This window comes from Podarcis pityusensis (assembly GCF_964106645.2).
Source record: "Podarcis pityusensis genome assembly, chromosome: 4".
In the NCBI taxonomy this organism is placed as follows: Eukaryota; Metazoa; Chordata; class Lepidosauria; order Squamata; family Lacertidae; genus Podarcis; species Podarcis pityusensis.
The window spans coordinates 7589115-7615706 of record NC_138027.1 but is presented as its reverse complement, the minus strand read 5'-3'; the positions used below and the strand labels follow the sequence as shown (position 1 = coordinate 7615706).

The 26592-nt window shown below is 45.3% G+C and overlaps 1 protein-coding gene across 1 annotated transcript in view; it reads left to right on the top strand.

Moving 5' to 3' along the window:
• Positions 1-26592, top strand: part of ARHGEF17 (Rho guanine nucleotide exchange factor 17) — a 192430-nt gene that overhangs the window by 103785 nt on the left and 62053 nt on the right. Inside the window, exon 2 of the mRNA XM_081001718.1 lies at positions 22578-22655. Within this exon, the coding sequence (XP_080857844.1) occupies positions 22578-22655 (78 nt within the window). The remainder of the gene's footprint in view (positions 1-22577; positions 22656-26592) is intronic.

The following is a 26592-nucleotide window of genomic DNA, read 5'->3' as shown; positions in this document are numbered from 1 at the left end:
GGCGTACCAGAGCAGCGCACAGAAACGCCGTTTACCTTCCCGCCGGAGTGGTACCTATTTATCTATTTGCACTTTGACATGCTTTCGAACTGCTAGGTTGGCAGGAGCAGGGACAGAGCAACGGGGGCTCACCCCGTCGCGGGGATTTGAACCGTCGACTTTCTGATTGGCAAGCTCTAGGCTCTGTGATTTGCACCACTCGCATCCCATAAAGTAGTATAGGTAAAGGTAAAGGGACCCCTGACCACTAGGTCCAGTCGTGACCGACTCTGGGGTTGCGGCGCTCATCTCACTTTATTGGACGAGGGAGCCGGCGTACAGCTTCCGGGTCATGTGGCCAGAATGACTAGGCCACTTCTGGTGAACCAGAGCAGCGCACGGAAACGCCGTTTACATTCCCGCCGGAGCGGTACCTATTTATCTACTTGCACTTTGAGGTGCTTTCGAACTGCTAGGTTGGCAGGAGCTGGGACTGAGCAGCTAGAGCTCACCCCGTTGCGGGGATTTGAACCGCCAACCTTCTGATCGGCAAGTCCTAGGCTCTGTGGTTTAACCCACAGCGCCACCCGCGTCCCACTGGCAATGCTAGCTGGAGTCTATCTCTACAGCATCTGTGGAGCCAAAGTTTCCTCTCCCCTAAAAATACAGTTTGGAAATTGCTGTTGTAAAGCATAGCTGGGGTTATGACTCTGCAAGTATTTTTCTGAGCATGCTTCCCGCCCACTCCCTCTCACACACTGCAAAAAATCCACATTGCTGCCTTTGCACCAAGCAGGCTGGGAAGGGCCCGCCCTCAGCATCCTTTAAGAGGACGAGGAGCACCAAAATAGGCTCGTTGCCCAAGACTGAGCTTTCCAGGCACATTCCGAGAGCCATTTTGCAGCCTTCGCCTCCTGCTTGCTTTTGCAGTCGCCAGATAACGGGAACTGCCTGGAAATGAGTTGCTTGACAAGAACCATAGAAACGCAAGGAGAGTCCCGCTGGGTTGTCGCCAGGGAGGAGAGAACCTGTTTCTTTCAGTTTCTCGTTTTCCCAGGCTTCAGTGCAGTTCTCCTCATCGGTTTTCTGTTTTTTAAAAAAATCACTGTGAAAATTCACTGTGCAATTTTTTCCTTACGCATCCATGCTTCTGTGCAATTCCCCGTCATTCGCACATTTTTGCAATGCAAATGCTCCCTAATACTATGCATTGCTGTATGCTGTTTTCAGTGATATGCGTGTTTTTCTGCATCGGCATTTTTCTACAACCCCCTTCATTTTGGGTGGGGTGGGGAATAGAAAATCTCTCTTTCATGGACACCAGGACCAGTGATATTAGTTGTTGTTGTTTAATCGCTTAGTCGTGACCGACTCTTCGTGACCCCCTGGACCAGAGCACGCCAGGCACTCCTGTCTTCCACTGCCTCCCGCAGTTTGGTCAGACTCATGCTGGTAGCTTCGAGAACACTGTCCAACCATCTCGTCCTCTGTCGCCCCCTTCTCCTTGTGCCCTCCATCTTTCCCAACATCAGGGTCTTTTCCAGGGAGTCTTCTCTTCTCATGAGGTGGCCAAAGTACTGGAGCCTCAGCTTCAGGATCTGTCCTTCCAGTGAGCACTCAGGGCTGATTTCCTTCGGAATGGAGAGGTTTGATCTTCTTGCAGTCCATGGGACTCTCAAGAGTCTCCTCCAGCACCAGAATTCAAAAGCATCCATTCTTCGGCGATCAGCCTTCTTTATGGTCCAGCTCTCACTTCCATACATCACTACTAGGAAAACCATACCTTTTACTATACGGACCTTTGTCGGCAAGGTGATGTCTCTGCTTTTCTTTACTTGGTTGCATTGCAAAATTCGGAGACCTGTGAATTCCGAAGGATGGCTGCATTCTGGTTTGCGCATTGATTCGGAAAGTGAAAACTGGCTCAAATTCCTTTCCCGTCCCTAGCTGTACCACGTACTCCAGCATCCTTGCCCCCCCACAGGGGCCAGGTTTGGGCACCCACCCTGCAAGAGCCCTCTTCTCTCTATGTGTGTGCATTGTGAGAAGCACCAGGCACTCAGGTATCCTGCCTCTGTCTGTGAAGGTTCTACTTAGCTGGTATGACTAATGGTGTACGTCACATTCACCAAGAATTGCGTTTGTCTCCTTCTCAGAGCCTTCCCAGTCATTCATCTTGGTGATGGACTGGCATGTGATGGTCTCAGGTGTCACACTGAATCCCTTCTTCAAGGAGAGATGAGCAGGATCCCCAATTGTGTGCTGCCACCCCCCCCCCTCCTCCGTATTGCAGTCACTTTATTTCTGCATCACACGTTTGTTTTTTAAAGATATTTAATAGAGTTTAAGAATTACAAAAAAGAAAGAAATACAAGCAGTGAACAGTTACAAAACCTCAAAAACAAAATACAATAAAACAAAACATCAACAATACATCAAAACATTAGAAAAGAAAAAAAAAACAGAAACATTTACAAAACACAAACCTTTTTAAAAAAAAAATAGAAAAAGAAGGGGAAAAAACCGAAAAAAAGACCCCATATTTTCATGTCCTTATCTTTCATTTGCTTATTTCCTCGACTTCCTCACACCCTCTGCTGCTCCAGAGAAGCGGACACGGAGCAATGGATCCAAACTACAAGAAAGAAGATTCCACCTAAACATTAGGAAGAACTTCCTGACAGTAAGAGCTGTTCGACAGTGGAATTTGCTGCCAAGGAGTGTGGTGGAGTCTCCTTCTTTGGAGGTCTTTAAGCAGAAACTTGACAACCATATGTCAGGAGTGCTCTGATGGTGTTTCCTGCTTGGCAGGGGGTTGGACTCGATGGCCCTTGTGGTCTCTTCCAACTCTGTGATTCTATGATTCTATGATTCTTTTTTGTATTCTAGTTCAATTAATTGTTCCAGCAAATCCTTTCCCTCTTTCTCAAATTTAATTCCATAATTATCTTAACGCAATTTAACCTTAAGTTTTACACCTTTACCCATTGTCAATCTATTCATACTTAATTCTTTATAACATTTCTGCTAAAGTCATATAACTTCTTTCCAGCATCCTTCTAACATTCGTTAATTTTACAATATTTCTGTAAATATACTTTAAATTTTTTCCAATCTTCTTCCACCGACTCTTCTCCCTGGTCTCGGATTCTGCCAGTCATTTCCGCCAGTTCCATGTAGTCCATCAGCTTCATCTGCCATTCTTCCCTGGTAGGTAGATCTTGTGTCTTCCAGTGCTTTGCGATAAGTATTCTTGCTGCTGTTGTGGCATACATGAAAAAAGTTCTATCCTTCTTTGGCACCAATTGGCCGACCATGCCCAGGAGAAAGGCCTCTGGTTTCTTTAGAAAGGTATATTTAAATACCTTTTTCATTTCATTATAGATCATCTCCCAGAATGCCTTAATCCTTGGGCATGTCCACCAAAGGTGAAAGAATATACCTTCAGTTTCATTACATTTTCAACATTTATTATCGGGCAAATGGTAAATTTTTGCAAGCTTGACTGTTGTTATGTACCACCTGTAAATCATTTTCATTAAATTCTCTTTTAAGGCATTACATGCCGTAAACTTCATACCAGTGGTCCATAACTGTTCCCAGTCAGCCATCATAATATTATGTCCAACATCTTGTGCCCATTTAATAATAGCAGATTTCACCGTTTCATCTTGAGTATTCCATTTCAGCAGCAGGTTATACTAACAGTTCTGTTTCCAATTTAGATTTTTCCACCTGGAAGCCTAATTTTTTGTCCAAATTATATGCCTCCATTATTTGATAGTAATGGAGCCAATCTCGTACTCTGTTTTTTAATTTTTCAAAGCTCTGCAATTTTAGTCTGTCTCCCTCTTGTTCCAAGATTTCCCAATACTTCGGTCATTTAGCCTCCATATTGAGTTTTTTCTGAGCCTTTGCTTCCATTGGTGACAGCCATCTTGGGGTTTTGCTTTCTAGCAAATCCTTATATCTTACCCAAACATTAAACAGTGCTTTTCTAACAATATGGTTTTTAAACGCTTTATGTGCTTTAACCTTGTCATACCACAAATATGCATGCCAACCAAATACATTATTGAAACCTTCCAAATCCAACACATCCGTTTTTTCAAGAAGCATCCATTCTCTCAGCCAACAAAATGCAGCTGATTCATAGTAAAGTTTAAGGTCTGGCAGGGCAAATCCACCTCTTTCTTTAGCATCTGTTAATATTTTAAATTTTATACGAGGCTTCTTGCCCTGCCAGACAAATCTAGAGATATCTCTCTGCCACTTCTTGAAACAGTCCATCTTGTCCAAAATTTGCAATGTTTGGAACAAAAATAATATTCTTGGCAATACATTCATTTTAATCACAGCAATTCGACCTAGTATTGCTGCATCACACTTTTGACCCATGGAAGCTTGTCGTCCACTAAGACCCCCCAGCTGGTTGCGCAACTTGTTTTTCCTGCCTAAATATAAAACAAGGTTAGGCAATCTAAGGCCCGGGAGCCAGATCCAGCCCAATCACCTTCTAAATCCGTCCCGCAGACAGTCCGGGAATCAGCATGTTTTTATATGAGTCCTTTTATTTAAAATGCATCTCTGGGTTATTTGTGGGGCCTGCCTGGTGTTTTTACATGAGTAGAATGTGTGCTTTTATTTCCAAGGCATCTCTGGGTAATTTGTGGGGCATAGGAATTTGTTCATATTTTTTTCCCAAATATTGTCTGGCCCCCCACAAGGTCTGAGGGATGGTGGACCGGCCCACGATTGAAAAAGGTTGCTGACCCCTGGTAAAGAACCTTAACATTTGTCCCCATTGAAATTCATTTTTGTATGTATCTAACTCTGCATGTATGTAGCTCTACTCACTCCTACTCTATAATCCAGTGTAGATATATTGCTTATATGTTTTGTTCTTTAAAAAAAAAACACATTTAAAAATATGTGTTCTTTATATTGAGCCACACCAATAAAAAAAGAGATGTCAAATCACATGCTACTAAATCTGTATAGTGTTTATCCTCCAAAAAACTCAAAATAATGTCCATGGACTCTGCCCCACTGCCTCTGATACTTATTTATTTATTATACAATATATTTAATTTTTTTAAAAAAAATAAATTTTTATTAGATTTTTCCACCATAATAACACAAACCACAAAGCAGATTAATACACAAAAACAGAAAAGGAAAAAGAGAAGAGAGAGAAAAAAAAAGAAAAGAAAAAAGGGAGGGGGGAAAAGGGGGGAACAGTAAACAAATAGACAATAATAACAAACTTAATTCTTCACAAATCCAACTTTTTAAACATCTTGATTGACTTCCTCAAATCCCTCCCTTCTGAGTTTCCTTGTAATTTAAAAGTAACAGCTTTCCAATATCATTATTAAACTAAAACAATTTCCAATTATAGTCATCTTATTCACTTTTCTTGACATTCTGAATCCCATTTATTTAATTATAACTTAATTTGTCCTAGGCCTATTTGTTTCTTTCAAGTAATTTCTAATTTTTGATATTACAATATTTGTTCAAATAGTCCTTGAATTTCCTCCAGTCCTCTTGAAACTCCTCTTCTTTCTGGTCGCGGATTCTTCCAGTCAGGTCAGCTAGCTCCGAAAAGTCCATCATCTTCATCTGCCAATCTTCCACTGTTGGTAGTTCTTGTGTTTTCCAATTTTTAGCAAGTAATATTCAAGCGGCCGTTGTGGCATACAAAAATAATTTAACATCTTTCTTGAGCAATTCTACACCTATTATTCCAAGGAGAAAGGCCTCTATTTTCTTAATAAATGTATATTTCAACATTTTTTTCAGTTCATTATAAATCTTCTCCCAGAAGTCTTTCACCTTGGGACAAGTCCACCAGATATGGAAAAAAGTACCTTCTTTTTCTTTACATTTCCAACAAAGATTATCACTTTTGTGATAAATCTTTGCTAATTTTACAGGGGTCAAGTACCATCCATACATCATCTTCATAATGTTTTCCTTTAACATCGTACATGCAGTGAACTTAACCCCTTTCCTCCATAGCCTCTCCCAGTCCTCCATCATTATATTATGTCCCACATCCCTTGCCCAATCAATCATGACCGATTTAACTTGTTCATCCTTTGTATGCCACTCCAACAACAAACTGTACATTTTAGACATATTCATATCATTAGTATCTAACAACTCCATTTCCAATTTGGTTTTTTCTGTTGCAAAACCATTTCTCTTATCCATCTTATATAATTCGTTAATTTGATAATATTGCAACCAATTCACTTTATCTTTAATTTGTTCAAATGGTTTTAATTTAAAACCTTCCTGATTCTCTAACAACAAATCTGAATACCTCAACCATTTGTTTTCCATATTTAACTTTTTTTGAGCCTGTGCTTCCATTGGTGAAATCCATTTTGGTGTTTTTCTTACTAAGAGATCTTTGTATCTAGTCCATACATTGTATAATGCCTTTCTAATTACATGATTCTTAAAACCCCTGTGGGCCTTTACCTTGTCATGCCATAGATATGCATGCCATCCAAATCGATTATCCAGTCCCTCCAAGTCTAACACATCATCATTCTCTAATTGAATCCAATCCTTGATCCAGCAGAATGCAGCAGCTTCAAAGTATATCTTCAAATGCAATATATTTAAAACCTGCCAAGTTGGAACTCAAGGTGGCTTACAACATTTAAAAAACATTTAAAAAACATATACTCATAGAATAAAGAATAATAAAAGTAAATTGGTTCAAAACAATGCTTAAAATACATCACAATATATCTGAAAACAGCAATTAAAATTTGAACTGACAGCAGCCCATAATCAATACTGTCTGCAATTTAGTTTCCAAATGCATGAGCCCTTTTAATTGTTGCTTCCTTGTCTGAACAGAAGCACAGGAGTCAAGTAACATTGATCTTAGCATGAAGAAGAAACTTTGTTTGCTGATTGGAATCTCTGTCCCATGGCAAACAAAGTTTCTTTTTCTCCCTATAAGATCCGTGGGGCTTTAAGGCAGACACCTCTTCTCTTGCTAAGCAGAGTAGAGACGCTGATATCAAGACCCTGATATCGTGCTTAACCTCTTATGGGGCTGGGTCTCTACTCTGCCTAGCAAGAGAAGAGGTGTGTGCCTGAAGCCTACATAGTGGGGTAACTGTGCTCCCGAAGGACCAGGTGCACAGCCGGGAGGTCATTCTGGACTCACAGCTGTCCACGGAGGCGCAGGTCAGTTCTGTGTCCAGGGCAGCTGTTTACCAGCTCCATCTGGTACGCAGGATGAGACCCTCCCTGCCCGCAGACTGTCTTGCCAGAGTGGTGCATGCTCTGGTTATCTCCTGCTTGGACTACTGCAATGCGCTCTATGTGGGGCTACCTTTGAAGGTGACCCGGAAACTACAACTAATCCAGAATGCGGCAGCTAGACTGGTGACTGGGGGCAGCCGCCGATACCACATAACACCAGTCCTGGAAGACCTACATTGGCTTCCAGTATGTTTCCGGGCACAATTCAAAGTGTTGGTGCTGACCTTTGAAGCCCTAAATGGCCTCGGCCCAGTAGACCTGAAGGAGCATCTCCACCCCCATTGTTCAGCCCGGACACGGAGGTCCGGCTCCGAGGGCCTTCTGGCAGTTCCCTAACTGTGAGAAGCAAAGTTACAGGGAACCAGGCAGAAGGCCTTCTCGGTGGTGGCACCCTCCCTGTGGAATGCCCTCCCATCAGATGTCAAGGAAATAAACAACTATCTGACTTTTAGAAGACATCTGAAGGCAGCCCTGTTTAGGGAAGTTTTTAATGTTTTATGTTTTATTGTGTTTTAAATATTCTGTTGGGAGTCGCCCAGAGTGGCTGGGGAAACCCAGCCAGATGGGCAGGGTATAAATATTATTATTATTATTATTATTATTATTATTATTATTATTATTATTGTTGCAAGAGCAAAGCCACATGGATCTTATAATTTCTGATCTTTGCTGATCAGAATCTCCCTGCCTTGGCAGGGAAGCTTAATTGTTATGCTAGCCAGAGGCACGGGGCTCGTGCCTGCAGAAAGCAGCTTTTACTGCCAAGTAAAGCCTTTACTCAGGAGGGGCTTACGCCTTGCAGATCAGGCAGGCAGGAAAAGGCCATTTACTTTGCAGTAAAGGCTTTACTTTGCAATAAAATGCTGCTTCCTGGTCTGCCGGTTCTGCATGGCCAGTTGGGCAGTACATTCTCGATATAGTACAGGGTGAAAAAATATGAAACCTTTTTCTTGGTCTGGAGTTCACACCGATAGGAGACAAAGCATTGATATATCGCCCACGCCTACTCTTGACACCTTACTGCTATTCCGACTCCGGTGACTCAAAGCGGCCGCAGCACTGCTGCAGACAAGATTTCTGCTTCGGAAAGCACTTAATCCAGTAATTATGTCCAATTAGCCCCATGGTAAACATGCCATGGAAGCCTTCTAGCAAGTACCAGGCAGGAGCTAAAATTTCCATTCCCAGCATCTCCCATAAGGCCTGCCAAAGGCTCCCTTCTTGGAACCCAGAGAGCAGCTGCCAGCCTGTGTAGGCGGCACTTCCCCCAATCTGATGTCCTCCAGATAGTTTGGCTCCATGCCGGCCAGGGGCTGATGGGAGTTCATCCAAAACATCTGGAGGTCTCCAGGTTGGGGGGAACTGGTGTTGGTAATACAGTGGTACCTCGAGTTATATACGCTCCAGGTTACAGACTCTGCTAACCCAGAAATAGTGCTTCAGGTTAAGAACTTTGCTTCAGGATGAGAACAGAAATCGCGCAGTGGCAGCGGGAGGCCCCATTAGCTAAAGTGGTACCTCAGGTTAAGAACAGTTTCAGGTTAAGAACGGACCTCCGGAATGAATTAAGTACTTAACCTGAGGTACCACTGTAAATAAATAAACTCTAAATGGAGTTGTGTCATGGGATATTTCTGGTTCGCGACTCACATTTGCTTCCTTTGCCTTCAATTATTTCCCACTCTGTGAGCAGAGTGTAATTGAGGGGAAGGAAAGAGTTGTGGTAGAGGAGGAGGAAAGAAGCAAAGGCCAAACCTTTTGAACCGAGAGAGGGATGAATGGCAGGCGCCCCGTGTCTCATTCTGAACATTTGCACCTCCACTGCTCCTTACGATAAGGTTACCAGATTTTCCCCCCAATGAATCCGGGGACACTTTTCGACTTCAGTGGATTTTTTATGGGGGCTGATTTGTAAATCTGGGGACTGTCCCCAGGAAATGGGGACGTCTGCTAACCTTGTTGTTGTTGTTTAGTCGTGTCCGACTCTTTGTGACCCCCTGGACCAGAGCACGCCAGGCACTCCTGTCTTCCACTGCCTCCCGCACTTTGGTCAGACTCATGCTGGTAGCTTCGAGAACACTGTCCCACCATCTCGTCCTCCGTCGTCCCCTTCTCCTTGTGCCCTCCATCTTTCCCAACATCAGGGTCTTTCCCAGGGAGTCTTCTCTTCTCATGAGGTGGCCAAAGTCTTGGAGCCTCAGCTTCAGGATCTGTCCTTCCAGTGAGCACTCAGGGCTGATTTCCTTCAGAATGGATACGTTTGATCTTCTTGCAGTCCATGGGACTCTCAAGAGTCTCCTCCAGCACCAGAATTCAAAAGCATCCATTCTTCGGCGATCAGCCTTCTTTATGGTCCAGCTCTCACTTCCATACATCACTAATGGGAAAACCATAGCTTTAACTATACAGACCTTTGTCGGCAAGGTGATGTCTCTGCTTTTTAAGATGCTGTCTAGGTTTGTCATTGCTTTTCTCTCAAGAAGCAGGCGTCTTTTAATTTCGTGACTGCTGTCACCATCTGCAGTGATCATGGAGCCCAAGAAAGTAAAATCTCTCACTGCCTCCATTTCTTCCCCTTCTGTTTGCCAGGAGCTGATGGGCCCAGTGGCCATGATCTTCATTTTTTTGATGTTGAGCTTCAGACCATATTTTGCGCTCTCCTCTTTCACCCTCATTAAGAGGTTCTTTAATTCCTCCTCACTTTCTGCCATCAAGGTTGTGTCATCTGCATATCTGAGGTTGTTGATATTTCTTCTGGACCTTTATTGGCAAGGTGATATCTCTGCTTTTCAAGATGCTGTCTAGGTTTAACCTTACCTTATGACAAACGGATACTCAGCCCCCCACCTAAGGTCTGTTTCAACAACATGTCCAGTGCTACTCAGGAGAGTCTTGCAAGGGTCCTGATCCAGATTTAATAGCTGTTCATGAAAGTTTAGGGCTCTGTTGTTGGCATCTGTCTCGAGAGACAATGGAGTCCGCCTCTGGGGGTGAAGGCAAACTGCTGCTGCGTTAAGCAGCACCGAAGTGATCTGGAGTGTGTCTGGAGCTCCTGGGCTGCCCAGACGACAAGACCCCCCTCTCAGCCTCTCGGATGTGGTCCAAAGCAAAGCAGAGCAAGAAGTTTGGCACCAGCTTGGCTGCAGGAGTTGCCAGAAGGTGTACAAGGCGCCATCCAACTGCCCTAGGGACTCCGCTCCAAATTCATGTAGGGTTAACTCTTTAGCCTTTTCTTCTCCCAAAGATGTCCCGCATGGCTTAGGATCAGAGTTTTCCTTCTCCTAGGTGGGCTCCCTTCCCAGGTGGACGAGCCCCATTTCCCCCTCACTTCCCTCTATAGCATGTTCAGAAATCCCCTTCTTGACCCTAGATTCGGGTAGGTAGCCATGTTGGTCTGTCGCAGTCAAAATAAATTAAAAAATTAAAAACTTGTCCAGTAGCACCTTAGAGACAAGTTTTTAATTTTTTTAATTTAGAGAAGAATTTTTAAAATTTCTTCCTTAGAGAAGTTTGTTCTGGGTGTAAGCTTTCATGTATCTAAAGAAGTGTTCATGCACACGAAAGCTTATACCCAGAACAAACTTAGTTGGTCTCTAAGGTGCTACTGGACAAGTTTTTAATTTTTTAATTTATTTGCCCTTCTTGACCATTGGACCCACTCTTGGTCTCATCCACTCCATCTGCCAGAGCCTGTTTTCACATGCAGGGGAAGTCTATATAGCGGTGTCCTTGATGAATATTCCAAAAAGTTTTTATAAAATAGTTCTGAGGTGATTTGGGATGGTCCATTTCTGTTTCTCTCAGTTTCTCATTTTTCCAATCATTCCCTGCATTGCCCACAAGTTTGCAATTCTCTTTGTTTGTTTGTTTAAGTTCTTGTGAAAATTAGTCAGCATTTAGTGCACATTTTTCCTTACGTACACATTTTGCAATCGGCTCCCCCTGATATAGTGCATTTTTGCATAGCCTTTTCACTAATACATGCAATTTCATCCATACTTTATCCTGTGTTTTGGGGCACGTTATCTGGCTGGAAAGATCCATCGCCCAATTCGGAGAACTGAAAATGGGTGGCTGCGTTTCGGTTTGTGTACCATTTCAGAAACAGGTAGATTTGCCCTTCAAATGTGAATTTAGTTGAATTTGAAGTTATGAAAGGTGAAGTTGAGTCATCTAGCCATGATTCCTGCATTGGAGGAAGTTCGGCTAGATGACTCTTGGGGTCTCTTCGAACTCTACGATTCTAGGATGCTGCAGCTAGTCTGGTGACTGGGAGCGGCTGCCGAGACCACATAACATCGGTCCTGAAAGACCTACATTGGCTCCCAGTACGTTTCTGAGCCCAAGTCAAAGTGTTGGTGCTGACCTTGAAAGCCCTAAACGGCCTCGGCCCAGTATACCTGAAGGAGCGTCTCCACCTCCATCGTTCAGCCCGGACACTGAGGTCCAGCTCCGAGGGCCTTCTGGCAGTTCCCTCAGTGGGAGAAGCCAAGTGACAGGGAACCAGGCAGAGGACCTTCTCAGTAGTGGCGCCTGCCCTGTGGAACGTCCTCCCATCTGATGTCCAGGAAATAAACAACTATATGACATTTAGAAGACATCTGAAGGCAGCTCTGTTTAGGGAAGTTTTTAATGTATTTTTAATCTTTTGCTGGAAGCCGCTCAGAGTGGCTGGGAAAACCCAGCCAGATGGGCAGGGTAGAAGTAATAAATTACAGTGGTACCTTGGGTTAAGAACTTAATTCGTTCTGGAGGTCCGTTCTTAACCTGAAACTGTTCTTAACCTGAGGTACCACTTTAGCTAATGGGGCCTCCCGCTGCTGCCACTGCACGATTTCTGTTCTCATTCTGAAGCAAAGTCCTTAACCCAAGGTATTATTTCTGGGTTAGCGGAGTCTGTAACCTGAAGCGTCTGTAACCAGAAGCATCTGTAACCCGAGATACCACTCTATTATCATATTATTATTATTAGGACTCGCCCTGCCAAACCAAAAAGGCCTTCTCACCTGAAATATACCTGACTCGTGTTCTTAAAGCCAAGTTTGCTTTCTGCCGTAACCCTCAGTCTGCAAACCTGACAGCTGAGGATGCTAAAATCTGGAACCCAAAGCTTACTGGTGTCTCCCCCCCCCTTTCACAAAGGCTGTTTTGCTCTGCTAGCGCAACCCACCTAAAAGCTGCGTTTGGCGGAAGGAGAAGGCGTTCGCCTTGTGTTCTGACGCCCCCCGCGTGCTTCTGTGGCCTTCTGCACGGGATTTCAGCTTCTGCCAATAACAAAACCCCATGTTCTCTACCCTCAGCCAACGCTGTCATTGCAGCTGATGTCCCAATGCCTGAGTGACTGTTTTATCGGACTGGGGTAGTCACAGCAGCTGGTGTGAATCGCTGTCTGTGGCACAGAAGGGGGGCGCAGAGACGGAATAGCTTTGGGGGCCGGTCAGAGGAAAGATGCTTTCTCAACCCTTGCAGCTTGGAGGTTGAAATCTTTGGGAATCCTAGGTTTCAGGCATTTTGGCAGGAGAAGTTTGTAGCCGTCGCAGAGGTGAGCTTGAGTACAAGGTGGCAGAAATTTGCATTTTTGCTGGGTTTAGTATCAAGCGACATCCCTAAGAATAAAAGGCACGTATTCCTTTACGCAACCGCGGCAGCCAGAATTGTAGTGGCGACAAATTGGAAAACTGATAAAATACCAGAATTATTAGACTGGAGAACCAAACTTCTTGAATCCACGGAGATGGCAAAACTAACAGCATCAATCAGAGGTTACTCCCAATCAAAGAAATTAATAAAGAATGGGAATGCGTTAAGGAATACATGGAAAAAGTGGCTGCAGGAGCTTAAAAATTAATATGCAAAAGTATAAAAGGCGCAAGGAGATAGGATAATACATTAAGGATGGAATAACAAATAGAGGGAGTAACGCAACAATAACAAAAATAATAGTAGGCCAAGAACACAGGTGGAGTGAAGTATTGGGTTGTGGGGGAGGGAGGTGAAGGGATTAATTGAAATTGTTAAAGATTGGTATAGGATTTAAGAGATTTAAATTTCCATAAAGATTCTTTAAGGAAAGCAGTCCTTTTTAAAAAAAAAAAAATTAAAAGAAAGAAATTTGCAGTGTGGTCCTCTTTGGTACTAGGCAGGGATGCCCCCTTTTCAGATATGGTCGCCCTAAGCCAAAGAATCGTGGGCTGGGCACCATTTTGCCCAGGACATGAAGCGAGGCAGTAGAGATGATGGAGGCACACACAGAGATTGCCTTGCAAAAAGCTGTAGCTGGTTTATTTAAATACAGTCGTACCTCGGAAATCGAACAGAATCCGTTCCTGAAGTCCGTTCGACTTCCGAAACATTCAGAAACCAAAGCGCAGCTTCCGATTGGCTGCAGGAAGCTCCTGCAGCCAATCAGAAGCTCTGTCGGACATTCGACTTCCAAAAGAACGTTTGAAAACCAGAACATTCACTTCCGGTTTTCGATCCTTCAGGAGCTGGACCGTTCGACTCCCAAGGCGTTCAGGAGCCGAGGTACGGCTGTACGGCATTTGCTACCGATAACCGCTGTGCTCAGAGTGGTTTGCAAAATAAAATAAAATTTAAAAGGTAAAGGTAAAGGGACCCCTGACCATTAGGTCCAGTTGTGGCCAACTCTGGGGTTGCAGTGCTCATCTCGCTTCATTGGCCGAGGGAGCTGGCGTACAGCTTCCAGTTCATGTGGCCAGCATGACTAAGCCGTTTCTGGCGAACCAGAGCAGTGCACGGAAACGCCGTTTACCTTCCCGCCGGAGCGGTACCTATTTATCTACTTGCACTTTCGAACTGCTAGGTTGGCAGGAGCAGGGACCGAGCAACGGGAACTCACCCTGTTGCGGGGATTCGAACCGCCGACCTTCTGATCGGCAAGACCTAGGCTCTGTGGTTTAACCCACAGCGCCACCCGTAGCAAATGTAATAATTCAGTTAACGGTTCTCCCCACTTTTCTGGGCACACTTGCAATGTAACGGGCACCATACCAGCACTACAGCTGCACATGTAAAAAGACGCATACTTGTGCGTTCCTTTTCCTTTCTCCCCACCAGAATTCAGGCTTGAAAATGATGTTTTTTCTTTCTTTCTTTTCCTTTTTTTAAGCCTAGTTGGGAAGAAGGTGTGATATTCTTGGAGAGTACAGCCGCGGAGGCAACAGCCGTCGCTGCTGTTGCTATAAAATAATAATCGTCATAGATTCACTCACAGCTTAATGCCAACGAAAGCTGCTGTTTCTAAGACCAGTGCCGCAAGCATTAAAATAAACATTCATAATTCAAACCTTCGAAACATAGAAGCATCCATCCTTAATTAAATAAAGCAATTTCCTTGAAGTAGCAGGTGGGGGTCCAGAATAATATGGGAGGGGGTCGCTGGCAGTTTCAGAAAGGTCCACATCTGGGTAGAGAAGGCAGGGCATTAGCCAGACCTTTCTGTAGGAAACGGAAGGAATTTATTTATTTGTCATAGTTATCGGTTAATCCTCTCCCGCCCCCCCTTCCTAGTCCTGATTTCAGCAAGAGGAAGGGAGATATGACCCTGCAGTGTGGCAGGCTGCTTTGGCGCAGAGGAATGGTGGGTGGCGCCAGTGGGGGGGACCCCAAGAGAAGAAGGCTCAGAGTCCGGGGATTGGTGGTGGGGCGGCGGTGAGGGGTCAGAGGGAGAAGAGGGAGCAGCCTGGGAGGAGGAGAGGGAATGAAATATACTCGGAGTCGAGAGTGGATTTCATACTCTTTATTCAGCTCATAGTACAGTGGTGCCTCGCAAGATGAAATTAATCCGTTCCGCGAGTATCTTCGTCTAGCGGTTTTTTCGTCTTGCGAAGCAACCCTATTAGCGGCTTAGCGGATTAGCGCTATTAGCGGTTTAGCGGCTATTAAAGGCTTAGCGGCTTAGCGGCTTAGCTGCTAAAAGGCTATTAAAGGCTTAGCGGCTTAGATAAAGGGGGGGGAAAGCGAAAAAAAATCTCAAGACTCACAAGACATTTTCGTCTTGCGAAGCAAGCCCATAGGGAAATTCGTCCTGCGAAGCGCTTTGAAAAACGGAAAACCCTTTCGTCTAGCGGGTTTTGCGTCTTGCGAGGCATTCGTCTTGCGGGGCACCACTGTAGTGAGGAGGAATGAAAGTTTCCCCAAAGTATCTGCTTTATATACATTATTTACACAATGGGCCCCACGTGATTGGCTAATTCTGGAATTCTCCTGTAGACCAATCAGGTTGCGGATTCACTTCCATCTGGAGCTGGATTGGGTGGCTCCTGCGGACCAATCATACTGCTGCATTGTTCTAGGACCAATCAGACTGCTGCATTCTGAATCCTATTGTTCTAGGACCAATCAGACTGCTGCATTTTGGATCCTATTGTTCTAGGACCAATCAGACTGCTGCAGTTTGGATCCTATTCAACTCAGTACATAAGAGGGAACAGGGCTTTGTGAGCGGGGAGATTCTGTGGCAAAGAGAAGTCCGGAATCAGAGACAGAAGCCGAAGTAGGAGAGGAGGGAGGAGAAGGAAGTCGAAGAAAACGTTTATTTCTGTTCAGACGTAATTTTTGTTGTAAAAAAATCGGGAAACGAAAAATTGGAAAAATAAAATAAAATAAAAACCAACCCCTCTGGATGGTTGGAGAGAGTGAGGGGCATTGCTTGGTTTGAGCATATCCCCCATCACAGGTGATTTCTAAGAGGGATTATGGAACAGTGTCACTTTGATGTTGTGTGGCTCCCGTTTATATGTTTATAAGTAAAAATAGTGCACTGCCTAGACACACACACCCCTGCCAGCAGCACATGCCCCTATGTGGCGAGGTTACCTTATCAGTATGTGACTCTCAATTCCTTCCAGAACCTATTTTATTAGAATGATCACAAGGGTCAACTGAACTTTCTGTTTATTCTATCCTAACCACATATGCTGCACACAGTTGTCCTTTTTTTGTTTCTTTATTGTTTCTCTTGTTTGTATGTGGCATTTTGAAAACATAATAAACACATCTTTTAATCATCATCATCATAATAATACAGTGGCACCTCGGGTTACATACGCTTCGGGTTACAGACTCCGCTAACCCAGAAATAGTACCTTGGGTTAAGAACTTTGCTTCAGGATGAGAACAGAAATCGTGCTCCAGCAGCGCGGCGGCAGCAGGACGCCCCATTAGCTAAAGTGGTACCTCAGGTTAAGAACAGTTTCAGGTTAAGTACGGACCTCCGGAACGAATTAAGTACTCAACCTGAGGTACCACTGTAATAATAATAATAATAAAAATCTTCTTCCCAGGGAACTCTAGGAATTGTAGCTCTGTGATGCGACTAGGGGTAGCGCACCCTTAACAAACTACAGTTCCCAGGACTCGGATTGAGGGAAATTGGCGCCAAAGTGCTGATTATTGTTCCTGTGGATTTAAAGAACATTGATGCGGAGAATGAGATTAAGATTGGGGAAAGGAGAGCCAGAAATTGACGTCTGTCCCTTGTGTGCAGGCAGGATTCCTTACCGTAGAGGCGATTCTTACCGTTTTGGCTCATGTTTCCTCTGAACACCTCTAGAAATTAAACAATAGAATCTTTTCCCAGTTCCAGGTCAAGAAAAGCCTCATCCAGTTTATTTCTCCCCAATTCAATGCACAGGAGGAAGAGCGGGAGCAAAAAAAACCGGTGAACCAGTTCTCTGGCTGGGGCCGTTCCTGATAGCATCTGAGAGAAAGGGAATTTTGCGCACCTGATCCTCCCAGATCTCAGTGGATTTACTGAGCACTTCCTGTCTCGTTGCCGAAAGGGGAAGGACCAATCCCGCTCCTCTTGCAACAGATGTAATCCTGCACTGCATTGATTCTGTATTACTCACTAACTTAATTAAGAGCCAGCCATTCCTGATTTAATTGAAGGATAAACAGCTACGGCATTCATTCCTGAGTCACACGGGAGGCTGGCAAAGGTATCCACAGTCAGGGCCGCTGAGAGCAGGATTGGGCCCTGGTGGGGGGGGAGGGAATCAGGCTCCCCCCCACACAACAGCAAGGGTGGACTGGCTAGAAATCTTAATGTGGGGCAGAAAATAAATGTGGGGTTTGTTTTTATGCTAATAATAAGTACGATGATATCCATACCTGTTCAGAATATTAAGATCTTAATGACTAATATCGGCAATATAAGCACACACACAATGGATGCTGAACTGTTCATGCATTTACGTTAAACTTGTACATCTAACACAACACAGTGTGTGTCACACAACGAGTTTGCTGTATTCGTGCGGCTGCCACTTACGAAACTCTGCAAATTCGACTGGAAGGAGATGGCACTGCGCAGCCAGAGTGCAGAAGCGAATGTTCGTACGTAATTGGGAATACTTAGAAAGGCTTGGTTTGCGGCACAAGTTTGCGGGCTGTTATCCAGAGTTGTGGGTGCACGGAACACGAAGAATATAGTGTTATGAGTTTTGATGGAGGGCTTAGGCTGAAAGCCTGGGCTGAATGTCTGCGCTCAAAGCAAGTGTTTTACCCTTTTTATGTTACGATGGGCGTGGGAGGGGAACTGGGCTGCGACAGCGCCAAGTGGAAATGTACAAACATGCCCCACTCCTGGCCCTTTTGTGTGTTCGGGGGAGAGGACGGTGGGTCCCTGGGAACCGTGCTCGAGATCTGATCTGCTTTCTCTGAAATCTTAGGTCTCATCTGGCAACCTCTTGATTTCTGCAACGGATGGCAGTGCATTTTTGTGATTTTGCAAAAAAGTTATATTGGGTTGCTGCATAGCTTGTTTTGGAAAATTAAGAGGAAAGTGGAGAGGAGAAGAAAGCACTTCTAGCTAGAAAGAGGGTGGTTTTGCAAAAGAATTCTCCCATGCATTACCCTCCTGGAGCTGCAGTGGTGGTGGTGTTTAGTCGTTTAGTCGTGTCCGACTCTTCGTGGCCCCCTGGACCAGAGCACACCAGGCACTCCTGTCTCCCACTGCCTCCCGCAGTTTGGTCAAACTCATGCTGATAGCTTCGAGAACACTGTCCAACCATCTTATCCTCTGTCGTCCCCTTCTCCTTGTGCCCTCCATCTTTCCCAACATCAGGGTCTTTTCCAGGAAGTCTTCTCTTCTCATGAGGTGGCCAAAGTATTGGAGTCTCAGCTTCAGGATCTGTCCTTCCAGTGAGCACTCAGGGCTGATTTCCTTAGGAATGGATCGGTCTGTCATCCTTTCCTTTGTTCAACATCAGGGGTCAGCAGACTTTTTCAGCAGGGGGCCGGTCCACTGTCCCTCAGACCTTGTGGGGGCCAGACTATATTTTGAAGGTGGGAAAAATGAACAAATTCCTGTTGTTGTTTAGTCGTGTCCGACTCTGTGTGGCCCCATGGACCAGAGCACGCCAGGCACTCCTGTCTTCCACTGCCTCCCGCAGTTTGGTCAAACTCATGCTGGTAGCTTCGAGAACACTGTCCCACCATCTCGTCCTCTGTTGTCCCCTTCTCCTTGTGCCCTCCATCTTTCCCAACATCAGGGTCTTTTCCAGGGAGTCTTCTCTTCTCATGAGGTGGCCAAAGTATTGCAGCCTCAGCTTCAGGATCTGTCCTTCCAGTGAGCACTCGGGGCTGATTTCCTTCAGAATGGAGAGGTTTGATCTTCTTGCAGTCCATGGGATTCTCAAGAGTCTCCTCCAGCACCAGAATTCAAAAGCATCCATTCTTCGGCGATCAGCCTTCTTTATGGTCCAGCTCTCACTTCCATACATCACTACTGGGAAAACCATAGCTTTAACTATGTCACCATCTGCAGTGATCATGGAGCCCAAGAAAGTAAAATCTCTCACTGCCTCCATTTCTTCCCCTTCTATTTGCCAGGAGGTGATGGGCCCAGTGGCCATGATCTTCGTTTTTTTGATGTTGAGCTTCAGACCATATTTTGCGCTCTCCTCTTTCACCCTTATTAAGAGGTTCTTTAATTCCTCCTCACTTTCTGCCATCAAGGTTGTGTCATCTGCATATCTGAGGTTGTTGATATTTCTTCCGGCAATCTTAATTCCGGCTAGGGATTCATCCAACCCAGCCTTTTGCATGATGAATTCTGCATATAAGTTAAATAAGCAGGGGGACAATATACAGCCTTGTCGTACTCCTTTCCCAATTTTGAACCAATCAGTTGTTCCATATCCAGTTCTAACTGTAGCTTCTTGTCCCACATAGAGATTTCTCAGGAGACAGGTGAGGTGATCAGGCACTCCCATTTCTTTAAGAACTTGCTGTAGTTTGCTGTGGTCGACAAAATCAAAGGCTTTTGGAAAGGCCATTCGTTGTTTGTTGCCGCAGCTTTACTGGCGTGCAAGTAGCTTTGCAGTCCTTTCCCTCTGTGTTCTCTAAGGAACCCTGAGAGAAGAGTTCTTAATGAGCCCATTTCACAGAAACGGAGCTCAGTTGGACCTGCCTGGGGCTGTCTGAAGGCAAGGCAAGTTTGAGACGATTGCCCTCAGGCTCACTGAGGTTGTAAAGCTGTGTCTGGGCTGAAGCACTTTAGATTTCAGATGGCAGCTCTCTGGATTGCTTAGCACAGGGCTCAGCAAACTTTTTCAGCAGGGGGCCGGTCCAATGTCGCTCAGACCTTGTGGGGGGCCGGACTATATTTTGAAAAAAATAGTGAATGAATTCCTATGCCCCACAAATAACCCAGAGATGCATTTTAAATAAAAGCACACATTCTACTCATGTAAAAACACGCTGCTTCCTGGACAATCCACGGGCCAGATTTGGAAGGTGATTGGGCTGGATCCGGCCCCCGGGCCTTAGTTCGCCTTCCCATGGCTTAGGATGCAATCCGGAACGTGGCTTCTTTTGAGGCAAGAGCTTCTGACGGCAGCTTCTCAACTTCAAATCACACAGCAGCAGGGTGGATTTCATTTAAATCAAATTGATTTAAATCATGATTTAAATCACTAGTCAGTAAGACTTGATTTAAATCATTTTTTTAACAGAAACACTCATTCTTGCATATTTACAACCAGATGGAGGTTTCGTTTTCGGGATAATAAAATTTCAGAGTAGTTTTTACAGTTATATCAAAAATGACTGATTTCGTTATACTGTTAGATAATTATATAATTATTGCGAGGTTTAATAAGTTAACTGTTTATATTTGGGCAACTTTTCAGCTGTACAGTGGTACCTCGGGTTACATACGCTTCAGGTTACAGACTCTGCTAACCCAGAAATAGTGCTTCAGGTTAAGAACTTTGCTTCAGGATGAGAACAGAAATTGTGCAGCGGCAGCAGGAGGCCCCATTAGCTAAAGTGGTGCTTCAGATTAAGAACAGTTTCAGGTTAAGTACAGACCTCCGGAACGGATTAAGTACTTAACCTGAGGTACCACTGTACTTTATCAGAAGGAGAAAAATAATCATTTCCTTAATAACAATCTAAATAATTTATTTAACTAAAACAATAACATTATAGCATATGTTTCCAGGTTTGTTAACTGATGTGGTTAAACGTGTTTACAAAAAACCAAAACAACTTAGGCTGAGTTTTAGCACACATGAAAAACTTAAAACAAATCCTTATTTCCTGATAAATAGCCTTTGGACTACAATGTACCGTATTTTTCGCCCCATAGGGCTCACCAGGCTTCGGGATGCAGGCTGCTATCCGCAAGCCTTGGGAGCCCGACGGGAACTTCCGCCGAGCTCCCAAGGCTTGCGGATATCTGCCCCAAGCCCGGGGTGCGCAACGCAGCGCTCCCCGGGCTTCGGGCTGCAGGCAGCTGTCCGCAAGCCTGCGGAGCCCAGAGGAAGTTCCCGCCGGGCTCCGCAGGCTTGCGGATAGCTTCCTGAAGCGAAAGCCTGCATTCGCCCCATAGGACGCACACACATTTCCCCTTCATTTTTGAAGGGGAATGACGGGGAAATGTGTGTGCCTCCTATGGGGCGAAAAATACGGTAACTGAAATAGAAAATCTTTGGAAAGATTTTTCCTCCAAAAGCATTTTATCTTAAAAATCCGATTTTTAAAATTTTAAAAATCTGATTATTATTTTTTAAAAAATAATTGATTTTATCCATCCTGTTTAGCAGTGGTTCAGCAATAACACAGGTGCCCTGATCTGGGTCGGTCTTGGCCCTGATCAGTACACAGCAACACATTTGCAGGAGGCTCTTAGCTTTCAAAAACTTCACAGTCCCAACTTTCATAGAATCGTAGAATTTTAGAGTTGAAAGGGACCCCAGGGGTCATCTAGTCCAACCCCCTGCAAGGCAGGAATCTCAGCTAAAGCATCCATGACAGATGGCCGTCCAATCTCTGCTTAGAAACCTCCAAGGAAGGAGGTTTGTTCGCTGTTTTGACAAGGATACAGCAGTTCTTATTAACCTTTGAAAAGATGTTGCAGATCTGAGCAGTCAGGGCAGCAGGGCTTTTGGGGGGGCGGGTGGAATTGAAGATATTGGTGCTCAAGACAGCCTGTTCCGTTTGATTCTAGGCTGTGTTTGCACCCAGCACGAACCCTTCATGGTGGTTATTTGCCGAACGCGTTTTTTCCTCCTGCTTTTCAGCCCAGAGAACGCTGCAAAAGCAACTCATAAGTGTCGGCAATAAGATGCTTCCTGCCTTCGGTCTTATACCGTATTTTTTGCTCTATAAAACTCACTTTTACCCTCCTAAAAAGTAGGGGGAAATGTGTGTGCGTCAGAAGAAGAAGAAGAAGAAGAGGAGTTTGGATTTGATATCCCGCTTTATCACTACCCAAAGGAGTCTCAAAGCGGCTAACATTCTCCTTTCCCTTCCTCCCCCACAACAAACACTCTGTGAGGTGAGTGGGGCTGAGAGACTTCAGGGAAGTGTGACTAGCCCAAGGTCACCCAGCAGCTGCAGGTAGAGGAGCGGAGACGCAAACCTGGTTCACCAGATTACGAGTCTATCGCTCTTAACCACTACACCACACTGGCTCTCAGTGGAGTGAATGCAGGCTGCGCAGCTATCCCAGAAGCCAGAACAGCAAGAGGGATTGCTGCTTTCACTGCGTAGCGATCCCTCTTGCTGTTCTGGCTTCTGAGATTCAGAATTTTTTTTTTCCTTGTTTTCCTCCTCCAAAAACTAGGTGCGTCTTGTGGTCTGGTGTGTCTTATAGAGCGAAAAATACAGTAATCTGATGAAGGCACGACACGAAAGAAAAAGACGTTGGGAGGGAGAAGGAAAAGGATAAACTGGGGCACTTGTTTCTTAAGCTCTTGTTTTCACCTCCAGGAAACTGCTGCAGGTTGCGGCGCCCTTTCTCAAACACCTCTCTCTGCCTCTCTTTTTTGCAGGATATGCGGAAACACGTGATTATGACACTCCTGGATACGGAACAGTCGTACGTGGAGTCGCTGCGGACGCTGATGCAGGTAACTGACCTGCATGGGAACAGAGGCCAGGCACCTCGAGCTCCGGTCGAACTCTGCACTGCTCAGATATGCCTGTGCTGTTTTTCTTCTCTAAAGTGGTATCATATTGCTTTAAATGCACGGCCTGAATGTGGCCCGTGTTCAACATCCTTTGAGTTTTAGGAGGGTGGCATCTAAAATAAAAAAATCCCCCATGCCCATAATTTGCACGCTATAACTTGCACACAGCATTCTCACTACCATCTTGTGACTGGCAGTCACAGTACAGTGGTCCCTTGGTTCTCAAACGTAATCCGTTCTGGAAGTCCGTTCTGAAACCAAAGCGTTCCAAAACCAAGGCACGCTTTCCCATAGAAAGTAATGCAAAACGGATTAATCCGTTCCGGACTTTTACAAACAACCCCTAAAACAGCAATTTAACATGGATTTTACTATCTAACGAGACCATTGATCAGTGTACTACAGTCACACAATCAATCAATCAGTTAGTAGCTGAACTGCGTTCCACACAGTCACACACACGAAAAGAGCCACCAAAACGCAAAATAAATAGCAAAAACAGACAGACCTCAGCGTAACACTCAAATCGGAAGTGTGGCACTGAAAACAGAAGCATAACACTCAAAAAGGAGCAAGTTCACAAACCAGAAAACTTATTTCCGGGTTTGCAGTGTTTGGGTTCCAAGGTGTTTGAGAACCAAGGTGTTTGAGAACCAAGGTACCACTGTACCAAGTTTCCTTGTTAAACCTTTGCGTTGCTTATCCCACCTGCATTTTTCCCTGTGTTTGCTATTTGGTTGCAGAACGGCAGTGTGGTGTAGTGGATGGACTAGGTCCCAGGAGGTAAAGGTACCCCTGCCCATACGGGCCAGTCTTGACAGAGTCTAGGGTTGTGCGCTCATCTCACTCTAGAGGGCGGGAGCCGGCGCCGTCTGCAGACACTTCCGGGTCACGTGGCCAGTGTGACATCGCTGCTCTGGCGAGCCTGCACCAGCACAGCACACGGAAACGCCGTTTACCTTCCCGCTATAAAGCGGTACCTATTTATCTACTTGCACTTGAGGGTGCTTTCGAACTGCTAGGTGGGCAGGAGCCGGGACCGAAAGACGGGAGCTCACCCCGCCGCGGGGATTCGAACCGGCGACCATACGATCGGCAAGTCATAGGCACTGTGGTTTTACCCACAGCGCCACCCGCGTCCCTTTGAGTGGTTCAAATTCCCACTCTGCCATAAAGCTCCCTGGGTGGATGACCTCGGGCCAGTCATGGTCTCCTCTCAGCTTGATCTACCTCGCAGGGGTAACAACTGTGGTAATAGACCTCTTTTGGAAGTTACGGTGAGCTGGGAATGAGCGCCGTTCTAGTGCCTGCTGCCAGATGGCTCCACTTTGCTCATAGACCCTAAGGGGACCCCAGGGGTCATCTAGTCCAACCCCCTGCAGTGCAGGAGTGCAAGTGAGGACAAGCCAAGATGCTTGGCTTAGCTTGGCCTGCAAGCCAGGGTGGATATGATATAAATCAAATCGATTTAAATCACTAGCCAGTAAGACTTGATTTAAATAACTAGTCTGTAAGACTTGATTTAAATCACTAGCCAATAAGACTTGATGATGATGATGATGATGATGATGATGATAATAAGAAGAAGTCCGATGAGGGAAGGTTATAGGAACTGGGTGTGTTTGACCTGATTCTGCAAGGATGTTCTTACATTCTTTGACTTTTAGAAAACACCTGAAGGCAGCCCTGTTCAGGGAAGTTTTTATTGATTGATATTTTATTGTGTTTTTAATATTTTGTTGGGAGTCACCCAGAGTGGCTGGGTCTACCCAGTCTGATGGGCAGCATATAAATTATAAAATATTATTATTATTATTATTATTATTATTATTATTATTATTAATTTATTTATTTATTTATTTATACCCCGCCCATCTGGCTGGGCTTCCCCAGCCACTGTGGGCGACTTCCAACAAAATATTAAAATACAGTAATGCATCAAACATTAAAAGCTTCCCTAAACAGGGCTGCCTTCAGGTGTCTTCTAAAAGTCAAAGTAGCAATACAGACAGGGGTGCCCGGTCTGCCCGCAGGAAGGTCTGGTGGGGATTTCTGAGCACGTTTGGCAGAGCGATGCCCAGGAGTTTCTCTGTAACCAAGAAGCGCACTTTTCTCTCCCTCCGCGACTCCTTGCTCGGCTGCAGCGCCTTAGCAGGGCTGCCGGAAACAAGATCTGTGCATTCCTAATTCGGCAGAGCGACCCACGCCAGGCACTGGGAAGCTTTTGTCAGGCCAAACCCAGCCTGCGCTCGTCTCCGTGGCAACTGCATCCCGTTGCCACGGGATCCGGGGCTCAAGAGCAGAGCACCAGGGATGACGGCGCTGGGGATCAAGTTGTCAGGGAACTTGCATTCAGGTTTATTCCCCCTTTGAAGTGTGTGTGTGTTTGTGTGTGAGTGTGCAAATGCTATCCGACCGGGAAGACCTGCCTCCCCACGATTCATTTGCAGGTGTGACTTTGCTCTGACGCAGCAGTGCAAGACTTCCTTGTGCCTGTGGCAGTTTTGATTCCACGGGAATCTATTTCTGCCTTTTCGATTGTCCAAATGGGGGGCGCTTAGCTGTTTCCCCTCCCTTTTGGTCCACGTACAATAAATCCTTCCCACGCACTGCAACTCTCAAGTGTGAAAATTGGAGGGTTATTTTCATACCCTTCGCCCTCTGCTTTGAGTCTCTAATTCACGGAAAACAGACTTGTCAGCCGCAGCTCTTCGCCAGTTCCAAATGCCAGGCTCTCTCGACCTCCTTTGCGCAAGAAGACTTTTTATTTAATGCTCTGAGTCCTTTTCATCTGTAAACCATAATAATAATAATATAATAATTTATTATTTATACCCCGCCCATCCGGCTGGGTTTCCCCAGCCACTCTGGATGGCTTCCAACAGAATATTAAAATACAATAACCTATTAAACATTAAAAGCTTCCCTAAACAGAGCTGCCTTCAGATGTCTTCTAAAGGTCTGGTAGTTGTTTTTCTCTTCGACATCTGGTTGGGAGGGCATTCCACAGGCGGGTGCCACTACCGAGAAGGCCCTCTGCCTGGTTCCCTGCAACCTCACCTCTTGCAGTGAGGGAACCGCCAGAAGGCCCTCGGAGCTGGACCTCAGTGTCCGGGCTGAACGATGGGGGTGGAGACGCTCCTTCAGATATACTGGGCCGAGGCCGTTTAGGGCTTTCAAGATCAGCACCAATACTTTGAATTGTGCTCAGAAACGTACTGGGAGCCAATGTAGGTCTTTCAGGACCGGTGTTATGTGGTCTTGGCGGCCGCTCCCAGTCACCAGTCTAGCTGCCGCATTGCCCTCCTTTTTACTCCATCGAGGAAGCGTTGTGGCTCAGAGGTAGAGCATTTGCCTTCCACGAAGAGTGTCCCAGGTTCAGTCCCCAGCAGCTCCAGATAAGGGAGGGAGGGTTTCCCTTCCTGAAACCCTGGGAAGCGACTGCCAGTCAGTGTAGACAAAACTGAGTCAAATGTCCCCATGTTCTGACTCAGAATAAGGCCTTCATATAGGGTAAGATCAAGCCCATGGGTAGGCAAACTAATGCCCGGGGGCTGGATCCGACCCAAACGCCTTCTAAACCCGGCCCGTGGAGAGTCCGGGAATCAGCGTGTTTTTACATGAGTAGAATGTGTCCTTTTATTTAAAATTCATCTCTGGGTTATTTGTGGGTCCTGCTTGGTGTTTTTACATGAGAATGTGTCCTTTTATTTAAAATACATCTCTGGGTTATTTGTGGGGCCTGCCTGGTGTTTTTACATGAGTAGAATGTGTCCTTTTATTTAAAATGCATCTTTGGGTTATTTGTGGGGCATAGGAATTCATTCTTCTTTTTTCAAAATATAGTCCGGCCCCCACAAGGTCTGAGGGACAGTGG